Source organism: Sinohyriopsis cumingii, chromosome 18, assembly GCF_028554795.1.
Source record: "Sinohyriopsis cumingii isolate HCF-2022 chromosome 18, ASM2855479v2, whole genome shotgun sequence".
Lineage (NCBI taxonomy): Eukaryota > Metazoa > Mollusca > Bivalvia > Unionida > Unionidae > Sinohyriopsis > Sinohyriopsis cumingii.
In genome coordinates, this window is record NC_142978.1 from 87507423 (window position 1) to 87526688 (window position 19266).

The following is a 19266-nucleotide window of genomic DNA, read 5'->3' on the forward strand; positions in this document are numbered from 1 at the left end:
GTATAAAGTAATGTATTTCATTTCCAGAAGTCGATTAATAAACATTACCTTTTCAAAGCTATGCGCAGAATTGGCCGACACATCTCGAGTCATGAAAACACGGGGGTGGTATCCCGTGTGTCCAAAATTAATATTTCTAACATAATATTTTGGTGACAGTGGCCTTTTTTTTTTTCAAATGGTAAGCATTGCAGCATTTTATTTTCGTCAATCGGTCGAATTCGGTATGCGTTTTGCTTCAGTATTGGAGACGGAAACAGGTGCGTAGAAATGCCCGACAGCATTGTATATTATTTGTGGCAGTATAATTTCGGACCAGAACACAGTATAAATTTTGTAACATAGGCCTAATCAGGAGTCAAAAGCTAACAATGAAGCGGTAAACTTTATATTTCAGGAGTGAGACCTTTTCATTTCGACAATGTACATAAATGATGATGATGGAAATGATGTTATGATCATTATCACCATTGTCACAATCACTTTTATGTTTAAAATTATGTTTAAATGATGAACAGTTTTTGTTTTGGTCGTTTATTTATTGGTTCTTTGCCTGATTGTATTCTTAATACTTGCTAAGCCTATCCGTGCTTTATAAAGACACAAAGTTGTAGTTAGTTCCGCATAGTATCGCGAATTTTTCCGATCCGTAACTCGGTACATTTTCAGGTCATCGTCATTAAATGTTGCTAAAACTACCTAATTCGTTTCAAGCGAAGTATTTAAAACGAATTAGCTACTTTGAGCTACATCTAATGACGCTGACCTGAAAATGTTCGAAGTAACACATCGGAAAAATTCGTGACGGTATTTAGAACGTACTATAGTTGGTTTAGTAGCTGCTAAACGTGTTTTTCAAACTAAAGAGCAAACATATATTTGGGAGCGGGGATGGTTCAATTCGAGTTATTTTTTCAAAATGATTGATTATACATTTTGGATTATATTATTGCTTGTTTATACGTGTTTATAGTAAAAGTCATACAGACCATATAGGCGTATTTAGAATTTGATTTTATACATCTCTAAATGACAATTATTCACATTTGTTTCCTCAAGCATTCATATACCGCCATGTAGGCCTATTCTGCGCGTCGGGTAATTCTGCGCAACGATACGTCATTTCAGTAAACATTTGATCATGTGCTATTTTGGGTCAAAAATCCATTTTGTATCCAGAAAGAAGTATCGTACATTAATTAAGAAAAGTGTTATTCATAAGGTGTAAAAAAATATCCCACATTTAGACTCGAAATGCACATAAAAATGTGATTCCTAAATGGCAACGTGAAGACCCACTCGATGTCCTTCTTGAACCTGTAACCCAAAAAATTCTATTTACTATGAATCTTTTAGAATCATACAAATAAATACATTATATAAAAGATGGAAATCTGTACGTTAAAACTAAGCTGTATTTTTTTTCAAGTTTCTAATTTTGCAAGAAGTTGTCTCACACGTACAAAATCGTCTGTTACCCAACGTGTCTACTTGCCGCTAAAACATAAATTCTCAACAAATTCCCCGGCGTATAGTCTGTTTCTAAATTTTGTAGTAATTTTTCCCCATCAATAAGACGTTGTAAACACATTACATCCTATTTATTGTTGTTTCTTTTACACGTAACAGCATATTTTTCATAAAATTTTGAACGTTACTAACTTTTTTACAAGTCTTAGATCGTTTTAGTTTGCTTAATATCTCTTGCCATTTATTGGCATTTTTACGTTGAATTTTGTAAAACACTATAAACCTGACCTAATTACTCGACTGAACTGCTGACAGAAACGGTCCCAAGTAATATACTTCATTTCTATAGCAAGATGGATAAACATTACATCTTTTCAAAGCTATGCGCAGAATAGGCCGACGTATCGTGAGTCAGGAAAAGAGGGGGGTGGTATCCCCTGTGTCCAAGTATCCCCTGTGTCCAAAATTAATATTATTTTGAACAGAATATTCTGGTGACAATTGCATCTTTTCAAATGGTAAGCATTGCTGTATTTTATTTTTGTCAGTCGCTTGAATTTGGTATGCATTTTGCTTCAGTATTGGAAACAAAAACCTTAGGTGGGCAGAAATGCCTGACAGCAGTGTATATTTTTAGTTTGTCATTATTTACAAGCCCCAAAAAGCACACAGGACAAATTCAATCTAAGTACACGGACATTTTTGAACAAGATCAACCTAAAGGTGCAATCCAGTATAATCCGGATTGAATGTCATGCGCTGTGATGTCACAATGAAAGCTATACATGTTGATAAACAAATTTGTCATGCATGTTTCTTGATGACAATTAGGGCACAGAACATGCAGTAATCAGGATTTGGTAAACAAAATTAGTTATATATGATAAAACATGTATCTAATAAAACAAATGGAAATGACCATGTAGCTATAGTCAAGTCCTGGACTCCTCGGTTGTGACTTATTTAAGCGCTATTTACAGAAATATGCTTGCTTTATAGTGAGTCTGCTTATTACATTCGAAACACAAGTTGTTTTGTTTTTATTTCAGCAAAGTATGCAAAATAAATGACAATGATATATATCATAATATTCTCTTTTGGCATGTTTTCAACCAGACAACCCCTTGTTGAAAAGTTTGTATATTAAGTCACTTGTTTTGATGCTCCTCACAGAAGTCTGCTTCTGCCTTTGACACCATTGTACATTTTCTGAGATAAATTATCCTGATATTTCACTTGGGTGAACAAATATAATTATTCACCAGCTGTCAAAAGACAAGGATAACAAATATGGCTGGTTACCATGAAAAATGTCTCCAGTTCAAATCATACTAGATGTGGGTTATATTTTTGGCTCATTTGCTATTTTACTTCGAATTGGGAAGGAGAATAATGTAACTGTTTATATTTTCAGTGCAAATAATCACAAAACACAGCAGAATATGAACATTGTGCGGGATCCAGTAAGAAATCATCTTCAATCCGTTATACAGTAGACCAATATGTTTGGGCATATAATATATATTTGCTAGCTAAAAATTAGATAAATGGATACATTTTATTTTGTTAGTAAAAAACAAGTATTTTCATCTACCCAGTCAAATATATATCCTTTGTTGACATGACTTAGCAGTGAGATGCTTGATTGTATTGCAGGTGATTATCAAGGACCGTTGGAAGTTATGTGACTTCTGACAGATCAGATAAAAGATTTGCCACTATCTTTATTTAAGTCTTTGATGACTGTTTGGATGAGTGAGTTCTATAAATTTGTCTTTGATTCAATATTGCCCAACGAGTTTTGTTTCATTACAAAAATAATAAGGTTGATTGCATTAGACCTAAGTGAACTTTGAGCTAATAATTAACCCATCATCATCAATTAAGTTAATTTAGACTGTGAATATATTCCAGTCATTAAGTTGAGGATTACTTTGAATTACCTTTTGATTGTCCAACTTATTAAACATTATTTGCAACCTGCAGCAACTAGCTCACCTTAGATAGATAGAGAAGTCTCAGATACAACTTCTTACAAGACTGATGGATAGATGACTGTCAGGGGTCAGGGAAAGGACAGTGAGTCAGATTGGGAAAGAAATTTTCTTGGCTAAGAAAAAAACCCAGTGATGAATGAGATACATGTTATTTGTTCCTGGTGTGTGGAAAGACAAACTTACTGAAGTATTGACTTGCAGTTTCTTGCATTTACCTTGGATCATGTACATGCTGTTGTAGGGGGATTGCTTGAGAGAAAAGGCAGCATTACCAATATTGCATGCAATAAAAGTTATTGAATAGTGTTTTATATTGTGGTATTGCATAAGCATAGTCTGAAACATGTAGTTCTTACAATGGGGCTGGGACTATGTGATTTGGACTCATAGGATTTCCTTTGGGGCCCCCATATTTGGAACCTGGAGTCCTTGACTCAATTGTCAAATTCAGGGGAAATCTCAGTAATAAAGACAAGAAATACACATTGAATTTTGTGAAAATACTAAATTTGTTTAATTTTTAATGCACAAAATTGTTGCGTGATTTTTATAAGTTTTAAAAATATCCTAACCTCAAAAAGAGGTGAGACAAAAATTAGTCACTATTATGGAAATCGTATCTTCCTCATTACAGCTGAAATATAAGATAAATTGATTTATTTGTACATGTTTGTAGCCCCCCCCGACCTCCCGTCTCACTCAGAAATCCAGTGAAGATAACAATCCTTGTGTTATCAGAAAAAGAACACAGAATTTCTCTTGGGGACATACATGCTGCATGAATTTTATGGCCAAAATAAAATTAAAAAACAGAATTTCTCTTCGAGGCTTCAATGCATTAATTTTAGGGCAAACAAAAAAACCACAAAATTTCTCTTGGAGGCTTACATGCATGAATTTTTAGCAGGTTTCTGCTGATTGCAGATAAAACTAGCCATGAAATCCTTACAAGGAATGTGCATGACTATTGACTAACAGCCTTTTGCTCATTTAATTCTCCCTTCATTAGCTGAATGCCATCTATCTGCATAATTCCACATCAGCCCTTGGTATCTGTAGCTAGCCATTTCAAATATTTTTCCTCTTGTGGATAAGAGTCCATGCTCATAACAAGTAAAATTAATTAACAAATGAGAGAGCTCTTTGTTGTGACCTGTTATGTTTTCCACAATGTCTGTATGCATTGACTCAGAATTAAATTTACTTAAAATGTTTAAATCTTAGAAACTTGTGTGCACTATGTATCACTGTGTACAGAAGTTGCTATGATTTTTCCTAGCAATCTCTCAATTTAAAAGTAACAATGAATCTGATTAGATCACTTTCTTTCAGTTGCATGTAGTCATATAGTTGAGTAGTAGATATTGTTTCAGTTAGCTCAATGCGCCAAGGGTTCGTGCGGAACAAAGTGGATCATGACCCTTGGCTAATGAGGATGATTTAACTCATAATGAAAGTCGAATTTTTGTGCAGACTACTATAGCACTGATGTGTGGTGCACCTCAGGCAAGGCAAAGTCAACTTCTAATTCTCAGTGCATTTGGAGGAAATGACAGGCCTTAGAGTGATTGTTTCACCTTAATCTGTATCGAATATGGACCCTGAAATTTGATTGATTAGGATTTCAGATTCATTTATTTTCTTTGATTAAAGTAAACATATATGGTTACGGGTCACAATTTACTGCATAATTAGTGCTAACTTTATTGACTCTTTAAAACAAGCACGTGCCTTTTGGAAATTGTTTACATACAGGGTGAAATTTGAAGCGCATTACATAGGTTGGCACCTTGAAAATAGGCGCCAGTGGGATTACATGCTGAAAGAAAATGTACATTAAACCAGAATTTTATGTTATATGACCCAAACTCTTGTGTATTCTGGGCAATGTATATGTTATGTATGCCACCATCAGTAATATATGAAAATTAATTGTGTGTGAAAAAATATATCAGTGTTTGGAAATACCAAGCTGATCAAATACCAGAATATAAATAATTCTATAAACTTGACAGCATATTATTTTTATTAATATCTGAGTTCAATTTTTTGTCAGTAGTGTCCAACCCTGATGCAAATATTAATACTATTTTGCAAAACTCAGATGAGAAAACTTGTGACATACTGAGTTTAGTATATTTATATTGCATTTATATGTGTTGTATTGGACCATTAGGCCTCCAAGATCTGACAAGCTGTATGTGTGGTTATGTATACATATCAAAACCACTTTATATCATGACCAGGAAAAAAATTGTGCATAGTCAGTGTTCCATCAATTACACTAATTCTAGGTGAAGGAGAAGTGATAACAACCCTGTCACAAGCTCTAAGGTTTAGTACTTCAAGGCCAAGTCTTCAACTAAAGTAACCTAAAGACAAAATTAGCAGAATTAAATAGATTCATACTTGATATATTAAATGTCATTTTGGTTTTGTTTGCAGTTTTTGTGTTGAAAATGACTTTCATTATTTGTTTTCTTGCTTTCTTACAGAAACCTGCTCTTTATATATGTATTGACCCTAGCGTCAATTATTGGGGTCAGTCACCAACAGATTCTAGAGAAGGAAACTTGCGATGCACAGAGACTAGTTGTGGATGTGTCAACATCAAATGCCAATGCCATACTGGCAGGAATATTTGACATCAGACAAGCAGGCACTGCAGATGATGGCTATGGGTGTGGTCAACCCTATCCAGGTAAAAATAAAATTAGTAAACTCTCAGATTTTAAGAATTACACTGGCGCCCCTCCCAAATCGTCTAGTTTTAGAAATCATCACCCAAGCCTTTTTTTTTAAAACATTTTCTTGAGGGATGGGTTTGAGGTCTCCACAGGGTTAGAAGTGGATGTCAAAACCCTCAGAAACATAAAATTTCATTTTGCCTTTGAAACTTACAAAGCCTAGAAAAAACCCGAAGGAAACCTAAATTTTATTTTTAAAAAAAACCCTAAAACTTTGAAAGCATGATGAATGGCTAAACCCCAACCCCACAAAAATGCTTATTAGACATGGTTTTTTTTGTTAGACTTGCCTAGCAGTTGAGAAAGTGTGCAAATTTCTAAGCACTTTCAGGTATTTTAAAAAAATTATTTATTTTGAAACAAAATCAGAGCATACTTTATCAAATTTTTAATAAATGTTATAGTCACCATGGCGATAATTTTATAACTGGTTTGTGTCTCAGATCTAAAAAATATTTAATGCCTTGAAAAAAAACTGAAAAGAATCTTCAAATTTTAAAATTGAATGTCACTTCTAACTCTTTAGACTTTAGCCAACAGTGAACAAAAGGAAACCAGATACGTTGTTCTTGTTCCATTTATACTGTATTTATCATGTGGTTGTGGGGCCCTGAGTGGACTAATAGTCTAAAGCACTCACTCTTATGGATCACTTCCATTTCACCTGTGTGGGCCAATCAGTGCTCAAAGAAAATTTATTTTAGGCACATTCCCTGGCTGATGAATTAAACTCACAAGCCCTGACTGAAATTCCACAACCCCAGACAGATCATGTCTGTCAACTCTCAAGATGGGAGAAAAACATCTTAATTTTGGAGTATTTCCACACCTACCTCCTGATCTCAAAATATCTCCCGATTTTTCACTGAGAACTCCCGATTATTACATTATGTCTGTCAATTTTCATTGCTCAGAAAAACAAATAAGACCCATACAGAATTCGAAATATCATATGCAATCCACAGATGCCATATTCTGTTTTTTATCGCTGGTAAATACTGTTCTGACAAAATAATGAATATCACACTACAAAGTTTTTTTCTTCAGTAAATAGAATGTTAAGTTTAAGCATTACTCATGTAAATTTCAGATTTTTTAAACCCATACAACAGTACTATAGTAAAAAATATAATTAAAGACAAAACTGTCAACAGTTCAATCCCATGAATGATCACTGTGAATGCTTTTTAGTTTTCCCTGCAAACAAAATCGCATCTCCATTTCTGCCAAAGAAACTCAGCCAGTAAATACCTGGCATGCCTCTACAGTATATGTAAACTTTAATTATCGAGATTTAATTAAAATAAGGAACAAAACAAAATATACCATGCAGTACTTATTCAGAGTAAATATTTTATTTAGTAAACAGTGTTACATGCCTTAAGAGTTAAACCTATGGAAATAAGGAGGGATATAAAACAAAGGAAAAACAGTTGTCACATGTATGGTAGCTTTTGACTGCAGATTTCAACGTTTAAAATGAAGTCCTAGGCATCGTAAGTTATGACAGAATAAGGAATTGTTTATTTTCCAATCAATTGCTGGTGCTTCTGTACACATGCTGTAGAACATGGTTTCTTTGAAGTATGTCCAAAGGGCAGTCCTTTTCACAAGAGAAATGCAATGATAAGGATTAACTGTTAATTAGTCACACTGGCCTTATGCTTGTGTACTGCATTCTAACCGTTAGCTGTTATGCAGTTTAGCCACAGCTCACCAGAACATGAAAGGGGGGCTTGTCCTGGGGGAAAATAAGACGTGTCACAGGGAGAAATTGCGTTTCTCATTGGTGCTCGCACATTGAGGCAAAGGGGTGGGGGACAATAGCCACCTCCCCCAGTTTCACCTGTAATCATGTTTTGGCTTACGTCTGTAAAATTTCATGGCTGACCACTACACTCCCTCCCCCAAAGTTTCTGCGGGCACCTCTGGCATGTCCTTTGAGAATTTCACCCTTATTGGACCTGGAAGATTGGTCAATATTTATTGAAAGCGACACTTAAAAAAGACACATAAAAACCTCAATTTAGATCTATGCCAGACTCAAATTTCCACCTGCCCAAAATTTTCCCTATTTTAATATTGTCACAACATTGCAATAGCTACAGTTCGAATATAAATTTAATATAAATGAATTACACCTGAACATTTCCCATAATTGAATTGTTTATGCTTTGGATTCTATATATGCAGTAAAATCCAACTTCAAAAAAACGTTGCTGCTGTTCACAAATTTGTGAAAAATATAATACATAGTGACTTAAACATTCCCATTCAAGACAGTAGTATGTAATAATATTTGTTCTTGTACAAGCATCTATCATCTCTTTGATTTACCTGTAATAAGTTGTTCCACTTCCTTATCCTTAAACTATGCAAATTAGCACAATGGGTTCACCCACTTCATTTTTTTTTTTTTTTTTTTTTTTTTTATTAACCCCGTAATAGGTTGACCACTGGGTCGGGGAACCATCCCAGGATCACCTTACAATCAAACATTTCTGGTTATCAGATAATCTAGGGATAATAAATATAATCTACAGAGAAAGTAAAAAAGAAAAACACACACACACACACGCATATACACATGCATATGGCACAAAATCTAGGTGACATGGCTTTTGTGATATTACAGTATTTTGTTCCTGTTTACCCTCAAGTCAGAGACAAGTTAAATGTTCATTGTTGAGGTCCATTTTTGAAGAAATTGGTCCTCTTTTTTATTTACCTTGGCAGTGTAATTTTCAATGTTCTTATGCATTGCAACTATTTGCTTAAAAGCAAAAACATAAGGATTTTTCATATTGAATCTGCAAGTATAAATATAATATTTTGCCAAAATAAGCAGAAAATTACCCAAACTGTCCAGTTGTTCACTTCCTAAAAATGTTTCTTTTTTGGACAGATGTACAATATTTGGGCAAAAAGGTGCAAAAACTTCAATAAAACGGTACCAAAACTGTGAAGTAATACTGCAGTCATAAAAGAGATGCTCAATACTTTCAGTTTCACTCTTACAGAAAGTACATTTGTTGTCATCAAATATGTTAATTCTTTTAAGAAAATCATTAGTAGCGATTATTCTATGGATTAATTTAAAGTTAAAAGAGATCAACTTGGTATCCTTGGTACAGCATTTTGCCCGGCTATATATATCAGACCACTCCTCACTACTTATATTTTTATTTAATACTTGCATCCAAGTTTCTTGCTTCGCAGTGTGTTGCCTTTTAGCTTCCTGTAAAAGATCTTTGTAAATAAACTTGAGTGAATCTTGTTTTCGCAAGTTCGTTATTTTATCCTCCTGCTTATCAAAATTATTATGTACTAGGTGGTTTTTTATGGCATCTTTCCATGCTTTAGGAATTCTGGATATTAAGGAGAAGTATTTCAAGAAATCATCGCTTCCAATTTTTTGTTTTATTATCTCAAAAGGTATTAAATTACCGTGAACATCTACTAGATCGTTCAGAATTTCAAAACCAGCTTCTGTCCAGGATTTGTATTGATAGATCATTTTAGGGGGGACAAAATTTAAAATACTCATGGATAGATACTCGTTAGGATTTTGCGGTTCTTCTTTCCATTTAGATACTGCCAAAATTACATCTCTCCAAAAACTGTTTTTAATGAACTTACAAAATTCTTCTAATTTCCTTCTCCCTAAATTCCAAATATCCTTTTTATTTCTGAGTATAGTTGTATTGACTAAGTTCTGCCACGTTCCATTTTCCTTTTCCAGCAATCTTTTAACCCATCTTATCTTAATATACCTAATGAATGAAAATATGTGTATCATATTTAGTCCTCCCTCGTTTTCTGGGGAAACTAGTATATCACGTTTTATTCTCTCTACTTTTCCACCCCATACAAATTTAAATAACATGCGATTTAGTTCTGCTTCAACTTTTGCTGATGGGTTAGGAAGTGCTGAAAAAAGATGTATGAATATGGGCAGAACAAGAGTCTTTACAACAATTACTTTACCAACTATTGATAGATGTCTTTGACTCCAGCTTGCCAGTATTCGTTTTGCCTTTGTTAGTTTCTTCATATAATTGATTTCCACCATCTGTTGTAAATCTGGAGAAAATTCTATGCCAAGGAGTGTAAAGTTAGAAGAGGACCAAATTAGGCCCATTTCGGGACATATTCTTTCATTAGAAAATTTCCTGTTTCCAATCCAAATAGCTTTTGTTTTTGTTATGTTACATTTAAGTCCCGATAATAGAGAAAAACCTTGCAAGATATTCATAGTTGCTTCAAGAGAAAAACTAGATCCATCAAGAAGAATAAAAGCGTCATCGGCATACTGACCCAATTTATATTCACTGGCGTCAAAGATTACTCCCCGTACATCCACGTTTTGCTTTAAAGTTATAGCTAAAATCTCAACTCCAATGATAAACAAATAAGGTGCAAGGGGATCTCCTTGACGACATCCTCTTTCAAGTCTGAAAAAAGATGACATATGTCCATTATTTATAACACAACTATTAGAGTCATTACAAAACAGTTTAAACCACTTACAAACGGAATCACCAAAATTAAAAGATTGTAGAGCTTCTTCTACAAAGATCCAGTTAATTGAGTCAAAGGCTTTTTCGAAATCTATTAACAATAATAAACCATATCTGTTTTCATTCTCAAGTTGGTCCATGATATCATATAATAGTCTGGTGTTTTCTCCAATGAATCTACCCTTCATATATCCTTTCTGAGTATCGCTGATTATTGATGGAAGAACCTTTTTAATCCTAGCTGCAATTGCTCCCGAAGCAATCTTATAATCAGTATTTAAAAGTGATATAGGTCTCCAGTTTTTAAAATATCTTCTGTCTTTTTCCTCCTTTGGTAGACAGGTGATGACTCCTTGAGTCTGAAAATCTGAAAGTTTTCCTACAGTATATCAGTAATTTATTGATCTACATATAAATCCCCCCAGAGACTTCCAAAAGAATTTATAGAACTCTACAGTGAATCCATCCGAGCCAGGACTTTTTCCATTTTCCATCCGTTTTAGAGACATACCAAATTCATTAATTGTAAGCAGACCCTCGCATGATTCTCTTCCCTCTCGACTAAGTTTAATATTGTGATTAAAAAATCTATTTCGAGTTTCATGAATAGCCTCATCATCAAGCTGAGCAATTCTACTTTTGAACAGTTCCATATAAAACTGTTTTTGTGCTTCTAAAATATCTATTTGGTCAGATATATTTGTCCCATCATCTAAAATAATTTCCTTTATTGTCTTATTAACATAGTTTCTTTTTTCAAGATTTAAAAAGTACTTTGTGCTTTTTTCCCCAAATTCATACCATCTAGCTTTAGATCTTAATATAACACCTTCTATGTATTTTTTCCTAGATTCCTCTAATTCTGCTTTTTTTCTCTCTAAATTTTCCAGAATTTCCCCATTTATGTTATTCGACAGTCCCCCCTGAATTTCTATTATTTCCTGCTCAATTTTCTTTAATTTTTCCCGTTCACCCACTTCAACCTTCAACGCATCTCACTGGCTATTGTCAGCCAGTTAATGTGAAACTTTGATTTTATATCTGATCTCTTTTCCTTTTAATTGCCACTATTTAAAGTGCCCAAGGGATAGTTTTATATCTGTTCCGATCATTACAGGTTACCGTTTATACATACTACATGTATATGTAATGGGCATAGACTGAAGTTTTTTTATTTATTGTTTTGTTTCTGTATTTTTCTTAAAGATTACAGAAATTTGTGTTTTTTTGAAATAGTATTTTTAGCAAAGCTTCCATCTGATTAAAAATAGATTGCAATTTCATGTAGGACAGTGGTAATCTGATTTAGATTGCACCATGTTATGGCATGTAAGTCAGCATCTTGAAAGTACATTTACTCATTGCATCAGTACAATAAAAGATTCCTCATGCAAACTATTTTTTAACAAGCCCGACAGGCACCTCACTTTGAATACAGGATGGGCCCGAACTAAAATTAGAGGGGCATGGACGTCGGGCTATCAGACTTTTTGAGCACTGCCAATATGGGTACCATAGAAAGTTTGCCAGTATCTTCTTGTGGGTTAATGGTTCTTCCTTCACTAGTTATACTGGCTGCCATGTATAGCCTATCATGTGCTGAGAAATGATGTTAAATCCTCCAGCAACAGTAATATTAACATCATGTCATTGTAAACTCTATAGAAACAACTTATGTGTATACTGGATGAGTATAGCTTTGTTCATACCATCTGTTACATGTACTGCAGTAGGGGCCTTGAGTAGCCAAGAGGTCTAATGCTGATCACTGATATCTCACCTCTGTCAGCATGGATTTGAGTCTTGGGGTTTGGCCAACGTAGAAAGCTAATGCCAGTAACTTCCCTTCTCTCAGTGGGTCTTCCTGGGATTTTTCATTGTTCATCCTTCACCATGTATGCTGGCTTCCATGTTTAGCCTATCATGTGCTAATAAACGGCATTCTTATTATAAAGTGTTTCTTCCTCTACTAATTTCGCATGCAGTTATATTTTTCTAGGTCATTAGTAATTGTGACACAATCCAGATACAAAAAAGAACATAAAAACACCCAAAGGTTTGAATATTGGTTTCCTGGTATGAAATATGTGAACTTTTTACAGGGATTTCTTTAGGCATCCACAATATTTCCCTGTTCCAGTGGGAAATATTAAAATTGTGTAGAATTCCCAAATATATGTTGTTTTTATTCTGATATGTGTTTACCTAATTGGTGGATTATTTTCTAAAATGATGGTCTTAGACTTTCTTCCATTTTTATAAGAAAAAACCCTCTTTCAAGAATTTGCAATATTTTGGATTAATAATAATAATAATAACAATAATAATGATGATGATGATGAGGTTAGAAACAATAATAGTAACAATAACAATGAAAATGATAACTTTATTTAAACAGTGACAGTTACTTGCATAGAACTTATCCTCCTTGTGGTCCTTTAGTTTATATACATATTTATATACACAGTATATGGTTGCACACACATTAACAGAAAGTGCATAACTATAGAAAAAGAAACCAGAAAAATACTCAATGCACAACTTCAGTCTGAAAACCAGAAAAGAAAAAAATTAATAAAAAATAAATTTTTGTATTGGCATAATAAAAAGAAAATTTAATGAAAATGTTGCTCTACTCAGTGCATTTTAAATGTACTGTACAGAAACAGAGAACAAAGCGAAAGGTTTGAGAATTGATTATTTATGTTGTTTTATATATCTATATATTAGATGAGTTCCACTTTTCATCCATTCAATTATTATAATAATTAAATGCATTTGTATTTGCTTTTTCCCTTATTTCCTTCGGAATTTTTTTCCATGGCGTGTTTTTGTTTTTATTTTCAGATCTTATTCTGAGTTATGAGGCTGCAAGATATGCAATTAGGCGAATCAATGACCAGGCATATATTCCTGGAGTTAGGATAGGTAAGAAATGCAATTGAGTGAATGAATGATCAATCATATATTTCACCATTTAAGATAAGCTTTACATACAATTAATAAGATCAATGACCAGGCATACTATTGTATGATTGTATATGGATCACCTTGTGAACATTGCCTGCACATGCATGAACCAGTACCCAGCCTCTGGATGCATGTAGAACTTCCCCTTCAGCAAGTGTTTATCTGGCAGCAAATGGGCCTTGGATGATTGAAATTGAATGTTTAATATGCTGCCAAACTATCGTCTAGACCATCTCTAGAATGGGTCTGATGGTTTACGAATCATACCCAACAAGAAATTTCGGAAAATAATTGCAGGCTAGAATAATAAGTTTCTTCCAAAAACTAGTGACGGGAATCAGTCAGAAATTCATCATCGTTAATCAGTTTCCACTTAACCAACTGATAATCAATTATAATCAGATGTACTAAGAGCAGATTTTAATTTTTGTTTGTTATATCTTTGCTCAAGAGTTCATAATGTTAATAAATGTACAGGAGTAATCTCTTTGAATGACATGTATATTTTAGCCTGATAAAAATAGTACATTTTTTCTTCTATTGTGTTGTGTGATTATTGTTCTACAGCTTTGTTAAATGTAAGCAACATTTTATGGCTAATCAGTCTTACGTAGCTGAAATACTGCTACAGTCCTAAAATATATTTTCTTTCATATGTGATGTGTCTATAATTTAAAGTACAGAAGGACATGTTTTTCTTGTTTGTCATTATTTACAGATACTATAAAGGATTTTACAATTAATCTGAAACAAATCATCAGAACGTGTTTAAATTTTTAACTAAAGAATTGAACAGCTTGATTATGTAATGATGAATATATGTTACTAATTATGTTAATTGTCACCTATGGAATATGGTATAGTTTTATATTTGTAAGTTGTGAAGGAATAAATTATTCAGATCAACATTAGTGTATTGGAAGGATATTTAGCTTACCATTTACACAGGAATTTCACTAACCTTTGTGTTTTGCATGCAACAAAAAGAAGTAGTCTCCCTTTACACACAATTGATTATGGAGTTTCACAATTGATTATCTTATTGGTTTATTCAACCAACTGATGATTGGTTGTAATTGATAATCGGAACAACACTACCAAATACTACAACATTTGTTTCATTCTTGTCAATGATTGTTTTTACAATTTTTTTGTTTTTTGTTTTTTGTGAAGACAAGAAATTGAATGGCATCCATAATGTTGTAGAAACAGGGCTGAACTTGTCTATATTTATGATATGGGATTGCACAGCTTCCAGCTATTTGGCAAATTCTGGAAGAGTCTGATAAGAATTGGGGGACCTAGGTGGCCAAGCTGTCTAAAGTGCTTGCCTTTACTGATCATTGCCATTTCACCTCAGTCTACATGCATTAAAGTCATGGGCATGGCCAATATGGGTATATGATAGAGTTGCCAGTAGCATCCCATGAGTCATTGGTTTTTACTAGGGTTTTCCCTTGGCTTCTTCTTCCACCAGTTATACTGGCGGCCATAAATAGCATATCTTGCACTGAGAAATGGTGTTAAACCCCAGGCAACAAAAACAATAGGTATGAGTTGTGCTGCTTTAAAGCCTTTAAGAGAGATTCCCCTTAGTCCATTTCTTTGTTGGGGAAAATTCTTGATGGAAATAGAATGTTGATGCAGATGAATTAAAGCAAGTTTGTAGTTCAGAAGTGATAAAAACCATAAAATATTCAAGAAAATAAATTAGAATGTTAAAGTATGTTAAAATTTGCAATTATAATAATAAATATTGTTACAGTAAACTGCGTAGTCATGCATCTTCATGCTGTGAGGGATTTTAAATATATGATGTTTCATATAAACTAACATTCTCATGTAAAACATCACTGACTTTTTACATCATTAGGTTAATTGGGGAAAAATTTAATTTTATGTCTCTGGAAATGAACACACTTATTTAATGTAAACTTATAAACACTGATATAGTCTGATTGCCCTAGTTCCATGAAATGTTATCACACACTTTGCAATGTCAGATTTGTGTATTAATATATTCGCTACTTTTGACTCACCAGAATTTGAAGGCATCTGTTATTCTCAGGGTTAAATTTTGTGCATCTTGTAATGTCAATGTGACCAGGTTTTTAGACCATCACTGAATCATGCTGCCTTGTATAACTGTACAGAAATGGGACATCGTTTGTGACAATTCTTACATAATAGGTATTAATAATACACACTTTTGAATAGATATCAGTCCACTGAAATTATGAATAAACTTTTTAATGGCACAGTGTTTGATAAGTGGTAGAAATGAAATGAATATCTGTGCATCCAAATTAGAATACTTTTTAGTAAGTATTTAAATAGAAAATTGGTATTATGCTATTTGTTTCTTTATCCATCAAGAAATGAGGCATAGTGTAAACTCTGCAACTTTGAATTAAATTGGAATATAAAAGGAACAACATAAAAGCTTCTAAATTGCCTGAAATTCAAACTCTTGATTTGTTAGAATTGGTTTTAAGATTGTAGTAATAAATATAGTCACAAAATATCAAAATAATATTTCAAGATACTGTAGTCTTAATGGTAAGTTTGTACTAAAAAGTAACAAATAAGTTCATACTAAAAAGTAACAAACTAGATTAAAACTCAACCTGGATATGGAACATTGCATTGTTAAATGCAAGTTAAAACTGTAGAACTTAAACTTATTTTTATTATTGATTGCTAATATTAAACTTAATGTTGGAAAAAGGCAGTAAACCTGCACCAAAAAATCATAGAGAGAGACAAAAGTTTCTCAGATTGATGCTATAACCTGCTTTGACATGAGACCCAACCTATAATGGTATAATATGTTTGTGACTCTGAAATGTTCAATTCCATTGTTTATATATATATATATAGATATATATATATATCTATCTATCTATCTGTGTGTGTGTGTGTTTGTGATACAATGAATATCAAAATACCAATTTCTGACTTGAGTATTTGCCAAAAAGTATGCATGTTCCAGTATTTGTTTCAGAACTAGGCAGCGGAAGTGCTGTGTACATGAGCAGATTTGCTAAAGATTCCACTAATTTCATTTATGTTTTTATTATAAAAAATGTATATTCTTTCTTGTAGGAATGAAGGTATATGACACATGTAGCTCCCCAGCCCGAGCTCAGGCTGCAGCACAGAACTTTTACCCTCAGACATCATCGGGCAGTATGTACTGCAATCAGTCTCAACAGATTAACCTTGGTAAGTTCCAAAGAATTTCCTTTCATTGCTAGGATTTGTCACCACAACCTCCCACCACCCTACCCCACCAAAAAATGCAACTATCTAATAGTCTGTTAATTCTCATCTGGGTTGAATTTTTATACATTTCTTAATGTGCATTACATTTCCTTCATTTATAATAGTAATAATAATAACTATATCAATTATCCTGATCATTATTTTTCTGAAAGAATATAGTCAGATCCGAATCTGTTTGACTGCATATGGTGCCACTCCTGAAGCTTTGTATTATCATATTAATTACATATTTTGTATCAAATCAGGTAAAGGGGTTGGAATAAAAGTAAAGTTAAAAGGCATGGAAAGCCTTCCTGCATAAGAGCTAGAGGACCTGGTCATATTTCATGTCAACTCATTTTAATTGATCAGTTTAATACAATAATAAGTATTATGTAAGTAATATAATTAAACTACCTTAAATTAACGTACTTGTTCACAAATGTGTGTAAAGATGGCAAAGCATCCAAGAAAAATGAGTACTCAGTGAATAAAAGCTTTATTTCACATATATGGCTCAGCATGGAGAAGTGAGTTCCAGAGTTTGTATTGAACTTAAGATTATTGAATTGACACAACAAGATTTCCTCAGGAATGAGAAGTTTCACTATTACTTGCATCAGTATTTGACTAATAAAATAAAATAAATTGAGTTTCATTGTTGATCATTGTTTCATGAAGTACATGTCCCTTGTTTTTGTAAAAGTGAATTTTGTTTTGTTGTGAATTAGCAACAGCAAAAAACAGTGATATAATTCACAATATTTGTGAGTACATGTGAAAATTGTTGACACTTATTTGAATAATGTTGTCCAAGATCTTTCAGAGGTTGGGTATCTTGTAAAAAGGTAAGTTATACAAAAAAAGTCAACAACTTCATTAGAAACAGCTCTTTCTTGACAATTATTCTCAATGCAATTAGAACAGAAGTATTCAGCCATGAAGCAGTCCCTTTACTGCGCGCGCCCCCCCCCCCCGACCAGGTTTTTTTTATGTGATTAGGTATGGCATTCCCCTCTTAATAATTTGGAGGTCTCTTATTAAGTCACACCATCGCCTATAGTACAATCTTTCAGGACCCCATTGTGCATGACATCAGGGGAGAGGTATAATGACATGCCTTGCATTTGAACCTCTCTTGATTTAGAAATAATATTTCTCACCCAGTTTCTTTATAACTTTGTAAGTGGTTTTATGTCATCAAGACCATGCATTATTGGATTATGTTAATAATGCCTATATCTCTAAACACATAGTAAAATTGGTCCAGCCTACATGATATAAAGTTTTAGGTATAGTTTACCTAGATTCAGTTCTTAGAATACTACCTTTCTCTGCATAGTGAAATGGTTAGCTGTTAGATGATGTAAGCCAGTGAGTGATATCAGGCATACATGGGCTTCTCGTTGCTAGAGGAAAGGGATCTTGTGTTGACATTATATTTTAATCTCTTTTTAGTAATTTTTTCCTAAGAAAATTATACATAGATCACTGTATGTATATTACAGGTGTTCTTGGATCTCTGAGCAGCTCAACCTCAAAACCTTTAGCAGAACTGACAAGTACAATTCCAGTATCAATGATTTCCCCACGTGCAGCTTCCCCAGTACTGAGTGTGAAGAGCAAGTATCCATACTTCATGAGGACTGCACCTTCAGTCACACAGCAAATTAGGGTATGGGAAACTAATTACCTACGTTGGTGAAATTAGACAATGATTAATTTCATTAAAATGATGTCATTGATTAGTTTTTTTCTAAGCTTGGCTTGTTATCTGCAGATTTATTACATTTTTTTACTAGAAAGTTACTGTCAGTGTTGTAACATGTTTCAAAGCTGTATTAATAGAATTGTTCTCAACATTGCACACTATCATTTTGTTCATGTACATTTTGTGAGACTAAATTTCTGAAGAAAACAGCTTGCAAGAGTGCATCATTTAGCATTTTTTAAAATATTTAATATTTATAAAAAAAACATAGGTACCGTACAAACAAAGATATTTCTAGAAAATACATGTACATTATATAATGGGTGAAGACTAAAATTAAATGAAAGCAAGATCTGGAATGGCAAATGTCAGTGGCAAAATTGCCTAGGTACAACACATAATTTAAAATATAAATATGTTTTAAGAATAATTCAAACATCTCTGAAAATTCTAGCACCGATGAGGCTTAGGATTAAATAGAAATATATAATTTGAATCTCATGAAGACGATATCAGTCTATCTGCCTTTTAGTTAAATTCATCAGCATTTGGACAGTTTAATAGTCGTCCATTAATGGATTCGCCTA

General features: G+C 33.3%; 1 protein-coding gene across 2 annotated transcripts in view; it reads left to right on the plus strand.

Annotated features, from left to right (window-relative positions):
- LOC149777237 (uncharacterized) overlaps positions 1-19266 on the plus strand; it is a 105298-nt gene that overhangs the window by 2000 nt on the left and 84032 nt on the right. For both annotated transcript variants that reach the window (XM_089941978.1, XM_089941977.1), the window contains exons 2-5: positions 5963-6168; positions 13582-13662; positions 16810-16929; positions 18477-18643. In XM_089941978.1, coding sequence (XP_089798104.1) covers positions 5963-6168; positions 13582-13662; positions 16810-16929; positions 18477-18643 — 574 coding nt within the window. The remainder of the gene's footprint in view (positions 1-5962; positions 6169-13581; positions 13663-16809; positions 16930-18476; positions 18644-19266) is intronic.